The sequence below is a fragment of the Saimiri boliviensis genome, chromosome 11 (assembly GCF_048565385.1).
Source record: "Saimiri boliviensis isolate mSaiBol1 chromosome 11, mSaiBol1.pri, whole genome shotgun sequence".
NCBI classification, from domain to species: Eukaryota; Metazoa; Chordata; class Mammalia; order Primates; family Cebidae; genus Saimiri; species Saimiri boliviensis.
Genome location: NC_133459.1, coordinates 94,605,421 through 94,618,491, shown reverse-complemented (window position 1 = coordinate 94,618,491; position 13,071 = coordinate 94,605,421). Strand labels below are relative to the sequence as shown.

The window sequence follows — 13,071 nt, the reverse complement described above, 5'->3', positions numbered from 1 at the left end:
GTTCTGATGTTTTCATGAGAAAATCTCAGCCATTTGTTTTTTTTTTTGGTAGACGGAATTCCACTCTTGTTGCTCAGGCTGGAATGCAATGGCATGATCTCGGCTCACTGCAGCCTTTGTCTCCCAAGTTCAAGGGAGCATGCCCAGCTAATTTTTTGCATTTTTAGTAGAGATGGGGTTTCACCATGTTGGTCAGGCTGGTCTTGAACTCCTGACTTCGGGTGATCCACCCACCTCACCCTCCCAAAGTGCTAGGATTACAGGCCTGAGCCACCGCACCCGGCTGGCCATTTCTTTTTCTTCTCTACTCTACCTTTCAGTGTTTCCTTTCAGAACCTGTACTGTACATATGTTGGAGCCACTCAATCTAATCCCAGGAATCTGAACTTTCTACGTTTAAGAATCCCTTTATTTTTCTAAACTCTGTTTTGGGTGAATTCTTCAGTACATCCCTTTAATTCACTACTTTTTCTCTTTAACTTTGGTTAGCTCCAGAGATCTTTTGTTTTCAATGACCATATTTTTATTTTTTAAGATTTGTATTAGTTCTTTTTCATATTTACCTGTTTTTAAATTCAGCCTGTATGTGTTCCTTAATTTCTTGTCTTTTTAAAATGGGTACCATGCATTCATTTATTGCACACTGAATTCAAAAATATTTTAAAATTTGCCAGATCATTCCACAGATTTGGAGTAAACACATGTTGTGAGTGTTCATTTTGTTGCTATCTTTCAGAGTATTAGATATTTTTATGTGCTTGAAACTTGGTGGTCCGGCTCATTTTGAGGGGAAGTTTTAAATAGCTTTTTCCTTGTTTCGTTTTAGTTTTTTTCTCTCACTCCCTCTGGGCTCACCTCTCCATGTTTAGTGATTTTGCCTCCAGGTGTCTCCCCAGACCTCCCTGCCAGAATTAGATCTAAAGCTGGCATCCTGATGCTCCTATCCCAAGTGACGCCACAGGCCGAGTCACACGGCCAGCTGCTTGGCTTGGTTCCTGATTCCAAGGCTGTGTCTTTGTTCTTCCACTTCTCCAGGTAGTGGGTCGGCAGCGGTTTATTTTCAGCCTCCTTTCAGGAGCTCCGGGCTTCAAGTGCTAAGCCTGGCTCCTGCCCTCAACTGAGTTTGAAGCATCTGTATTTCCTTTCACCTTGCAGGAGACGAAAATCTTGGCATTTGAAGCCGAGACCCCAGTGGGCTTGCAGCTTCAGCCTTGCTGAATGCTTTCTGTTTTGGTTCCACTTTAGATCCATGAAAATGTTCATTTTGTTCTTGAGCCTGGTTATGTCTTTTTGGTTTTCTCCTTCTATTTTTTTTTAGCCATCATTTCTCTTTGTGTGGAGGAAAGGGAGTAGATCAAAGCATGATGTTACTGCACCAAGTTGAGCAGAAATATTTCTGTGTACTTCTCCATCTTTATCTGTCACCATCGCTTTCTTACAGTTTATGTTCTAGTCATAATGAACTACTTTCAGTGTCCAGAGGGTCAATAAATTGCACGCCTGTCTCCCAACCCCCAACTTGGGATGAAATAAGACAAGAGGAGAAAGTCAAACGGAGACTTTAAAAAAATTGATGATCTATATTATATCGATCTACCCTTACGCTTCATTACAGATAAGCTAATAAAATTAGGTTCTAAATCTGTAACCCCAAAGAGCTTGCCAACCATCTCTGCTGACTCACAGCACCCACAGAATTCAGCCTTGGAACAGCCCACTAAGGGGACGTTTGGGTCTGCAGCCAAATTATGTTTATTCAAGATCACTGTCTGCACTGATCTAGGGCAGAAAGGTTAAAAAAAGAATAAATGTATTAGTTCCACCCAATCAAGAATTATGAGCTAATGAATGTAACAGTAGTCACTAATCACGTAACTCACCCCTGAGTGTGAAGAATAGTGGTGTAAGCCAGAACTAGTACTCCAGTAGGAAGTCCCCCTCCTCCCATGGAAACATGGTGCCAAGGGAGAGGAGGTTCCGTTAACACACAGCCATGCTCTTTCTCATTCTTCTGTCTTGTCTTTTTCCCTCCCTGCCTCCCTCTCTCTCCCTCCCTCCCTTTTTTCCTTCCTTCCCTCCTTCTTTCCTCCCTCCCTCTCTCCCTTCCTTCCCTCTCTTTCGTTTCTTTAGACACAAGGTCTTGCCAGATTGGAGTCCAGTGGTATGATCATAGCTCACTGCAGCCTTGAACTCCTGGGCTCAAGCTATGGGAGAGGAGGTTTCCTTAACATATGCCATGCTTTTTCTCCTTCCTCTATTCCCTGCCTCCCCGCTTTCTTCTCTTCCCTTCCCTCCTCCCCTCTCCTTCCTTTCTCTTCCCTCTTTTCTTTCACGACAAGTACTTGCTTTATTAGACCTTGAACTCCTGGGCTCAAACTATCCTCTATCTCAGCTTCCTGAGTAGCTAGGACTATAGGCGCACATCACCATGCCTGGCTACTTTTTATTTTTTTGTGGAGACACAGTCTCACTACGTTGCCCAGGCTTCCAAAGTAGGGATTACAAGTGTGAGTCACTGCACCTGGCTCCTCTAAGTATTTTGAAAGGCTCCTCCTTCCTCTATCTGCCAGCTTTGCTTTTTCTAATGCCTATAATAAAAACAATAGTTAATACTTACTGAATCCCAACTAGTGGGGGAAACACTATTGCATACATTATTGAGTTTAATCCTCATAACAACTCTATGAGGTATGTATTTTTATCTTGATTCTATGGATGAATAAACTAAGAGCAAGTAAGATTTCCTTTGTTTCCAAGATTGTGCAAGCAAATGACAGAGGCAAGATTAGGCCCAGGTTTCTCCAGCGCCAGAGCCCATGTTCTTTTCATCACATACAGCTGCCGCTCATGTTTTATTCATCTCTGGATGCCTAGAACACAGCATAACATCAACTGAGAGTGAGTGCTCAATAATAATGAATGAATAAGTATATGTCAATGAAACATTCTCAAACTAGCTGCCTAGAGGAGACTTAAAACACTTTAAAATATAAAGATTTATAAAGAATGCCTAACCTCTTTTGGAGTCAAATTCCTTTTCATAAAGGTGGTATGAGGATCCAGCTCTGAAGGTTTCTGTAGGGGTTGCTAGGTTCGATATACCTCTGTGGTCACATCTGCCCAGCCCTCTCAATTTTAGGTTTTCTTCCCCTGGATGAGCAAAGAGACATCTTATCTCCTGGTTTCATTCTGATTTTGTCCCTGGCTCAAGCTTGTGGCCTACCTGAAAGAGTGGGGTCCTTCTGGTCCCTGATTCCTTATACTTTAAAACTACTGAAACTTCACATACTCCTACCAGCCACAATATCTCCATGTAGAGATATGCTGTGTATTAGTCAAGACTTTTGATTGTAAGCCACAGAAACCAATTCTGACTGAAAAGGGAATTTATAGGCTTATGTAACTGAGAAGTTCAAAAGATGAGTTAGCCTTAGATATACCTGGATTCAGAGAAAAAGATTTAAGATGAGCCCAGTGAAGTTTAAATTTCTGGATTACTAATTGCTTGGTCCTGGCTTGGGCTCTGGAGCCTAGCAATGTGTTTATATAATCATGTTTTTCTAAATCTTGTAAAAATAAAATATTTCAATCATGATTGGTTAAGATCGTGGCTTCTTTTCTACTCTGATTTCCTACCCATCACACTTCTCCACTGGTCACATGGGTTGGCTGATGGTGGTGTGGTCTCACCATTATTAAGACATACTCACTTGTAATAGCATTCAGTTTAGCAAAATCCACTTTTATAATTCATTTTGTATTATTTTTCTTAAAGAGGACTCCTCAAATTACTTATGCTTCAGGCCCCACAGGACCCAGATCCACTCGTGCCAAGGGCTCAGCCGATACCGTGTGGAAACTTTCCCTCTCAGAGTCTCAGCTCTTTGCTTACATTTGCTCCGTTAGTAGCAAACTTCCCCCCATAGTGGCAAGAAGGCTGCTGGCAGCTCTGAGGTTACAGCACGCTCAGGGCTGGTAATTCTAAGGAAAAGAGATGTCACGTTTGTCGATGACAACAGGAAATAACCTAAGGAAGGTTCAGATTAGCTTGGTTTGAGTCACTTGCCCTTCTCCAAATCAATCAAATGGCCAGGGAAATGTGGAGTACAAGTTAGTCAAATCGGAGTAACATCCCTGGATCCAGTTGATTGCGGAAGCAAGTGCTATGGTGGGTGGTTGAGAGGTCATCCCAAACTAGCCTCATAGACTAAGACTGAGGAAAAGATAGTTTTCTAAAGGCATGCTAGGTAAACTGAAATTTCATGTTTCCAAGTCACACACACACTACAACCATCAGCAGCCTATTATTTTGAATAGAACAAACAAGTCTTTAGAGCATTTTAGAAACAATAACTCATTTGACCCTCAAACAGTCCTATAAAATAGGTAAGGACTATTATGTTTTATAAATAAAGAAACTCAGTAAGGAGTAGAGCTAGGTTTGAAATCCGTGTCTTTTGACTCCTAGTTCAGTACTCATATACATTTAAAGAGCTCCATTATATTAACGCATTTAAAGAAGTAAAACATTGCCTGAAATGAGAGTACTGCCTGTGAAAGCACAAATATACCATCTATGTCTTTGATTACAGAAACATGTTGACGATACCCATTAGTTACTCTGAACCCATTTTACTTGCAATATAATAGCACTGCCCCATCATTTTCATTTTGTCAGCTCAAGAGTGTTGGGAATTAGGGCCAGGCAAGCTATTTACTGGAAAAGCAGAGCAGGAATTGCTCTGGGTAAATGACAGGAAAAACCAGCTATGGGTGCCTGTGCCTGTTCTGCTCCCTAGGCTGGTGCACGACCCTTTTCTTACAGTAAATTAAAGGCTCAGCTCAGGTGACGCTGGATCCCAGTCCACCTCCTCACTCTGGTGCCCCTTCAGCATTTCTTTCCTTAAAGCCCACGACACTTTGTTCCAACAGCATTCTTCCCACTGTCTTCTAATTGCCAGTGTTCATCTATTTCTCCACACCAGACTGCAAACTCACTGAGCGTAAGGATTCTGACTTACTTCTCCAAATCCCTAACACCTAGTACAGGATTTGCCAAATAGTAGTCCTCCAACAAATGAGTCTTTATAAGCAAATGAGCCTCAAGTACTTTGGATAGGAGAGGCAGCCAGGCTTTTTTGGGTTTGCTGACTTTCATGAATCTAACTTGAGGGCTTCATAGCACTGAACTTTAGTTTACCCTTGACCTCTGAGGAAAATGCCTCATAGAGGAAAGCAAGAGTGCAAGGAGCAGGGCTAAAACCTGTTATTTCCCTACACATTCAGTGGTCATGTCCAGTAATTTCTCCTCTACTATCTTCCTTAGCCATTTTGGGCACCAGTTGGAACAGGTTACATAAGTAAATCAAAAGCCTCTTTTTGCATACCAGCTGTATTTTTTTTTTCCTGTAGCACATTACTTCAGTTTCACTTAAAACAGAGCTAGATGTGTGTGTGTGTGTGTGTGTGTGTGTGTGTATACATAACAGGTGTCAAATGGTTTCAATAATAGAAAAGTCAACATATGGTTGAACAAATACAAGTAACTTTCTTTTTTTCTTTAATTTAAAAGATGGGGTTTCACCATGATGGCCAGCCTGGTCTTGAACTCCTGACCTCTGGTGATCCACCCACCTCAGCCTCTCAAAGTGCTAGGATTACAGGCGTGAGCCACCGCGCCTGGCCAAATACAAGTAACTTTCACATTGCAATACATAATTGGATCTTAGGAATGGTCCTTTAAATGTGCAGGAGTAAATTCTGTTAGTAATTTATTAATTCTAATTTCTAAAGTATTTATATGGATTTGTAAAAGGGAAATCATCACTTTGGAATCTCTGATCAAAGCTTAACTGCTCTTTGCAAATAAAATATTCTCTTTAGATTATCTGGAATGATCCTTCCCTGTTGTAAGTGTATGCACACATAAACACACACATAAAATAGGTCGCATAGTGTTTCTGCTGACTGCCCTAAGATGTGCCGGTCTATGTGTTCATCTTGATACCACTGAGCCCACCTATCTGAAATCTGACCTTAACTTTTTCAGGTACCAGTTCCTTTATAACATTTATTTAATTGTAAATACAATACAACAGTATACAATGGAGAAAATCATATGTAATACCAGTATCTTAACAGATCAGTTGCAATCTTTTTCAAATATTCCGTCTTTTTTTGTTTTTAAGTGCATGTAATCACAACTAATGAATATATTTGCAACTTGCTTTTTTAAAACAATATGATTCTTTAAAAACTCAGACTTGTCTTGAGAAGAGTTGGTAATACTACGTATACAATATTTTGGTTGCTGGTGTAGGAGTGTAATAACTGATGATTATCATCAATGACTTTAAAACTGCAGACTGCATTTGGACATCTGCAATAACCCCTAATTTAAATTTTCACTCTCATGAAGGAAAAATGAATTTTGCAAAACAGACAAGCAAAGAAAAAGGAGGCTTCTCCATCAGCCATGAGGTCTTACTTGCTTAAGTCATACTTGTCAACTAGGTTATGTCAGGTTTCATGATTGACATCCCTTGTGGCTAACTTTGGTGTCAACCTAGGTAATATTTACTTTTAAAGATTTATATAACTTGCTATTTCATTCAGAGTTCAATATTTATTTCCCCTGAACTTTTCATGGAAAATAATGACCTCAACAGTAGGAAAACAGTGATGTTCTGTTTTCTTTGACTTATAGAGTCTCAACATTAGAGACTTATTCTTAAATTTGGCACATTTTATAAAGACACATTGGGAAGGCAGAAAGTTTCCTACATCTACTCTTCACAACTGTCCAACACAAATCTCAATAGGGACTGGACACTTCGTGCTACCCAGTCTCCCTTCGTGAACTGGTGAGAGGTGACCCTCAACATTTTTACTTTTTATTTGGCGAAGCAGGGTCAGTGACAATGACTTCTTTTGTCATGTGGTAGGCAGTTAGATATGCAGATATTCTAGAAGTAGTGCAGACTGGGAGACTGGAATGTAGTTACGAATTGCACCCATCAACCTGAGACTTTTTTGCCTGATTTTTAAGCAAAGGCTGACTTTTACTCTCCTGACATTTAAGGGCCTCCTCTCCAATTCCCAGTCATCAGTAAAGGGTGTGTACAGGAAATGACAATATTAGAACAAAAACAATCTGCAAGTAAATCAGATGCAAGAGTCTACCTACCTTGCAAGGAAATCTTTTGCACTTAATCACGACATGACTCTTCTCAATACTATGGAGAGCAGAATGGATTCAGATTGTTTCTAAGCCTGAATGTAAACAATACTGTTGCCTTTTTGGGTTTCAGCACTTCCTCATTCGTCCCTATTACCTCTTTTATGGGGTGGTGGTGGTGAGGAGCGTGAAGATGACAGAACGGGACCCAGACACTGGACCATGAGGAGGCGTCTGCCACATCGGGGGTACCTAGATTCCTCCGAAAAAAAGCCCAGCTTAAGGAGCAGGGTCACCATTTTAACACGGAACCTGGCACACGTTTCTCTCTCTGTCCATTAATGGAACCTCGGGCGACCAACAACGTGAGCATGGGCTGCACGGAAGTTTGAGACCCTGTTGCTGAATCCTGGGGCCTGATGGTCTCTAATTGAAGACAAGACTTCACAGAGCCACACTAAAGGTTAACCTCAGCCGTTAAAAGCCGTTAACTCCGGTGACCCTCAATTTCGGGGAAACCTTTGCGACCCAAGCCCTCGCTCCCTCTCGTCCAAACACCGGGTCAACCCCACGAACTGGCGGTGGCAAGGCCCTGGGCACCGGTGGCGTTCTCGGGGCAGCGCGGACCCACGACGTCCTCTTCTCTCGCGCTCAGACGGCGGCAGCAGCAGCGGAGGCGCTTTCGGGCGGCCGGGGTCGGCGGCGGCACGAGGCCCGGGCGGCCGGGCGGGGCGGGGGAGGGGCGGCGGCGGCGGCGGGGCCGGGAGCGTGCGCGCGCACCTCGCACTCCAGCGCCCGGGGACGCCCACTCGCGAGTCGGGCGGGTAGGCCGGCCCGCGCCCCGTCGCCCCAGCCCCCCGTTCCTCTCCGGCGTGCGCCCGGCGGCTGTGGGCCCAGCGGCTGCCGCGCTCCCCGGGCCTGGGGAGGCAGGAGCCGAGGAGCAGGCCGCAGCCCCGCGCGGCGTGGGCGCGCCGCCTCTCCGGCAGCCGCCGCCAGAGCGAGCAGCTGGGAGCCACCGGAGGCGGGGCGGAGGCCCCCGCGGCCGGGCGGAAGGGAGACCCGGCCGACCTCTGCCCGCCCGCCGTCCCAGGGCCGAACGGGGAATGAGCCGGCGCCTGCCCCGGGCTCTCGGAGCGTGGGCCGCGGCTCGGCTTCTTCCCATGCCGCGGGTGCGCGGGCTTCGGCGGCTGCGGCCGGTGGCCTAGCTCGGGGAGCAGGCGCCGGGGTGCCCAGCCCGCCACGGAGAGGAGGCGGCGGCGGAGGAGGAGCCGGGCGGGGGCGGTCGCCGCGCCTCCCCTCCCCGCCGTCCACGCCGGGGCTTCTCAGTGGCCGCCGGAGGAGGAAGTTCCGCTCCCTGACGGACCCGGGCGGTAGCAACAGCGGCGGCGGCCGCGGTGCGGGCCGGGCTCGCGCATTCCGGAGGCGACCGCCCTTCGCGCCAGCCGTCGAGCGGGCAGCGTCGGAGCTCCGCCGGGCAGCGCGGGGAGGCGCGGGCGGCCGAGAACTCCTTCCCGCGGCTTCGCCCGGCGCTGCTGCCGCGGCTTCCCCGCGAGGTGGGAGACCTTCCTCCCTGTTTGCAGAGGTCCCTGGGAGACCCTTATTTTTTCCCACCGCGGAGCTTCAGAGATTCTGGAATAGAAGCGTCGAAGGAGATCCAGCGAGCCTTCTGCGGTTCCTCGGATGTCGCGAGGCCCCCTTTCGGGGCGGAAGACGACGTTGGAGCATCTCACGGAGGTGCGGGAATGGAAGGACCCACCTTGCAGCTTTTCTGCAGTGTGGCTTGCCCGATCTACCCCTAGGAAAGAAGAGGAGGCTTGTCATCACCCGACGAAGTGCACATGTTAAAGAGGATATCGCCGGACATACACTTGTGATCTTTTAGGGGAGGTCACACACGTTTCTGAGTGGAAATGGGCGTGAACGAGGTGCCCTCTTAAAAAGCACAACAGTCCTTTAAGAGGAGCGAACTTGAGTTTTCCCATTTCTGCCAAGATTTTGAAGACAGTTCAATGTATTGTACATTTGGTGTAAGATGAGAACTTTCTAAAGTATTCTGTCCAAGAGCGTAAACGATGACTACCCCAGCTCTGCTGCCCCTCTCTGGACGTAGGATACCACCTCTGAACCTGGGGCCGCCCTCCTTCCCACATCACAGGGCTACCTTGAGACTTTCCGAGAAGTTTATTCTTCTCCTTATTCTTAGTGCCTTCATCACCCTGTGTTTTGGGGCATTCTTTTTCCTTCCAGACTCTTCAAAACACAAACGCTTTGATTTGGGTTTAGAAGATGTGTTAATTCCACATGTAGATGCCGGTAAAGGGGCTAAAAACCCTGGAGTCTTCCTGATCCATGGACCCGATGAACATAGACACAGGTTTGTTTATTTCAGAAGTTCTGGTACTAACATTTGGCAGAGCAAGGTACGGTTATTGGATCGAATCTCTCTCTCTCTCTTTTTTTTCTTGCAGTAAAATGTAATTTTTCGAGTCGTAGGAATTGTATTGTTAATTTGAAGACTGAATAAAACCATAGAATGGAGGGACTCCAATCTATGGCTTTATTCCATTATGAATAGTAATCTGTCATGTACTAAGCAGTTTAAAGTTCTTAGAGTCCTAAGTCGGTCTTCTTTTTGGTTTTGTAGGAGAAACATTTGCGTTCGGAGTTGTGTTTAATGTGGACATCTGGGAAGGGAGGTATGAAAACTTAACCTAAAGAGATGGTGACATAAGCTGTGCCTGCATTTATAAAGAATATGTTGCAGTCAGTCATTGTGCCATCATGTGAAATCAATGCATTGAACCTTGACAGCTCTTTTGCTGTGGGTTTGCTATCCCACAGGGCTGTCATTTTCTGGCTTGTAGTTGGAGCTTAGTAGTGAATCTTAGCTTTTTAGGATGACAAACGTGGGCAAAATATAACTGTCATTTCTTAACGTGAAAATATCCTGCTTTTTGTTCTTTTTTGAGTATGTGTTGGTGCTCTATATGAAATCAGTTAAGTTAAAAGGTATCCTTGAATCCTAAGTTACTGCACGTTGTGAGGCTTGTAGACAAGATTTATTTTTGTAAAATTTTACTAATTCTCTTTTTTAAGGTAATGGATGGCCTGTGTCAAGCAACTATTAGAATTTGTTTGATTAAGGGACTCACTTGCTTTCAGATTACCAAATCTAAACTGAGCTCTGGGGAGAGCATAGCCAAACTAGCATAAAATAGGTGCTCTAGTTAACATTTTTATAATGTTTATATTTGTACTCAAGAGAGTTTGGGGGAGTAGTTGACTTTCTTAAACCTGTCATCTTTTCCCTGCTTCTCAAAATAATTCTTGACTATGTGGGAAAAAAAAATAATATTCTTGAATTCAGTTCCCATTTGATGATAGTTGTAACTTTTTGTCAAGCACGGAAAAAGCTTAGGTTCTCATGTGAGCCTCCGTGAAATATTTGGGAAAACGCACTGTTTCAATGAGAACTGGTGTTTCTTTTTTCTCAACCTAGTTAATTCATTACTTGTGTGATAGTTCTTTGACTTTTGGATGAACTTTGGGAGTAGTTCTAATATTGTTTCATGACATTCTTTTGTAACTAAGTTAATTTGGATTTTTTGCCATTTTCAACTTCTGTACTCTTGGATTTGTTTCTTTAATTTTGCCCTTTGCTTGTTGTGATTAAAGAACCTAATATGATCTGTGAAATCTGTTACTGAAAAATGAACACTGAAAGTAATTTTCCTTGAAAATCTTATTTCCAATTGTATTTGTATTACCTATCAAATATATTTTAAAAAGTGTTAAGACTAGTTTTAGAGCCGTTTCACAGCAGCCACACATTAACATTATTTAGCTCTATTATGAATAGTAATCTGTCATGTAGTAAGCAGTTTAAAAAGCTCACTTTGCATCGTCTAAAAGTTTAAAATAATATGACCACATTTTAGTTTAAAGACATTTACACAAAAATTTTCAGTAAATGGAGTTAAAATATGAAATCTGAATGAAAATACAGGTATGTGCCTTTTATTCACATTTTTAAAAGTCTATATAAATAGTTTAAACAGGAATTCTTAAATTTATAAAACCCTCGGATATATATGCGTATGTATTTAGCTATCTAAAACTACTGGGTTCCTGAGTTTGGAATGAGAGTTTGGTTATTGTTCTGATAGCAAGGGGTGGTTTGTGAGCCATACTCTTGAGCTTTGCATGATAAGAGTCTGGATAGCAAGTGATACAAGTGAGTCTGGATAGATTCCAATGCAGTTTTTGGAATCTGTTCGGTTCCTGAGTTTTGGAAAAAGAGAATTCAAATAGAGTTCAGATAGCAAAGGATCCTTGTATTATCTCTGTACGTTTCTGTTGTTATATCAGTTTACATTTGCTTTAGCATATTATTTGCTGTTGTTTACTATATCAGAAAAGAGTCTGTAGTAATAAACTTTCTTCTACTTTGAGCAAAGAAATACATTTTAGATTAAGTGTATGTTTAAAATGTGGAAACAGAAAACATCAAATATGTAAACATTAACTTATTTAAAAATAATTCAGAAGAGTAGCATTTTTACAGTTGGTACTAAGATCATACATATTTTGGGTTTTGGTCAGAACTTACCTAATTTAGAAAAAAAATCGACAATTTATCTTAATTTGTGTGTGTGTGTGTGTGTGTGTGTGTGTGTTTAAGGGTACAGGATAGAGTGCTGAGGAATGTCCTTTAGCTGATAAGTAATGCAAAAATAAATCATGGCCACCATTTTTTATTTCCCGTATTTAAGAGATACTTGTTTAGTTAATATTTCTTTATTAATAGATTAGGGTATAGTAATTTGGTGTTTAGGTTCTGGAGTTAGACTGTATAGATTCATACCTAGCTTGCCACTGATTTAGATTTGTGATACTGAGAAATTTTTAAACTCTGTGTTATGTTGTTTCCTTTGTATAACAGTAGCGTATACCTACTTTACAGATTGTTGTATTGAAAGAGATAGTGCATAGAAAGCACTCAACATAGTGCCTAGCGTTTAGTGAATGATCAATGAATGTTAACTTTTATTATTAATATCATTAGTGATTATAATTGTAATGGAATTTTTAAATTCAGAATCTACTTTGCTTTAACTACTGTATATTTTCTGAAAAGTTGGGTACAGTTTGATTAATATTTAAAAGTATACTAGAATCTTATTGTCTAAAGGACCCAAACTGGGTGGCAATAAATGTATGCCTACTGTGGCAGGCCCTGCTTTTATGGAACTTTCCATCTAAGGAGAGATGATGGGCATTAAATAATTTTGTTTTTGAGGTGTGATGAATGTTATGAAGTTGTATTCAGTGCTATCAGAGCACGTAATGGGCGAGCTAGTCTATGCAGTGGGGGTGGAGGGGCAGTGGGAATAAGGAAGACTTCATTGAGGAAGTGTGGCTCAGAAACTTAGTAGGAGATCACTTAGTGAAGTAGAATTGGTGATTGACGGGAAGAATGGTCAAAGCAGAAGACACAACATGTGTGAGAGCCGTAAGGTAAAGAAGCTTGGCATCACTAAGGATCTGAGAAATGTTAAATATGGCTGATGTAGAGTGTGTGGGTCTAGGTGATGAGACTAGGTGAGAGGTCAGGTTTGGCCTGGTTACAAGTTTTTTGGCCTTTTTATTGTTACAGAAGTTTGAATTAGTTGTCAGCATTCACAGATCAGGAGATTTTATTTACAACTCTGGATTTTTTATTTCTCTTGAAAAATTAGAGTTAATTTTTCTCTTGAAAAATTACGGCAACATAGAATGTATTTTTAGATGGTAATATTCAAGCCACAACCCAGCGCCACTCGGAGTATGAAATAAGTAAATATAAATGAATCAATAGTTAATCTGGCGGTTGTTGCGTTTGCAAATTCTAATCA

At 42.7% G+C, this 13,071-nt stretch overlaps 1 protein-coding gene across 1 annotated transcript in view; it reads left to right on the top strand.

The window, feature by feature from the left end:
* Window positions 1–9,077: 9,077 nt before the first annotated feature.
* Window positions 9,078–13,071, top strand: part of MAN1A2 (mannosidase alpha class 1A member 2) — a 165,303-nt gene continuing 161,309 nt past the window's right edge. The window contains exon 1 of the mRNA XM_003933527.4: window positions 9,078–9,551. Within this exon, the coding sequence (XP_003933576.1) occupies window positions 9,250–9,551 (302 nt within the window). The 5' untranslated portion in view covers window positions 9,078–9,249. The remainder of the gene's footprint in view (window positions 9,552–13,071) is intronic.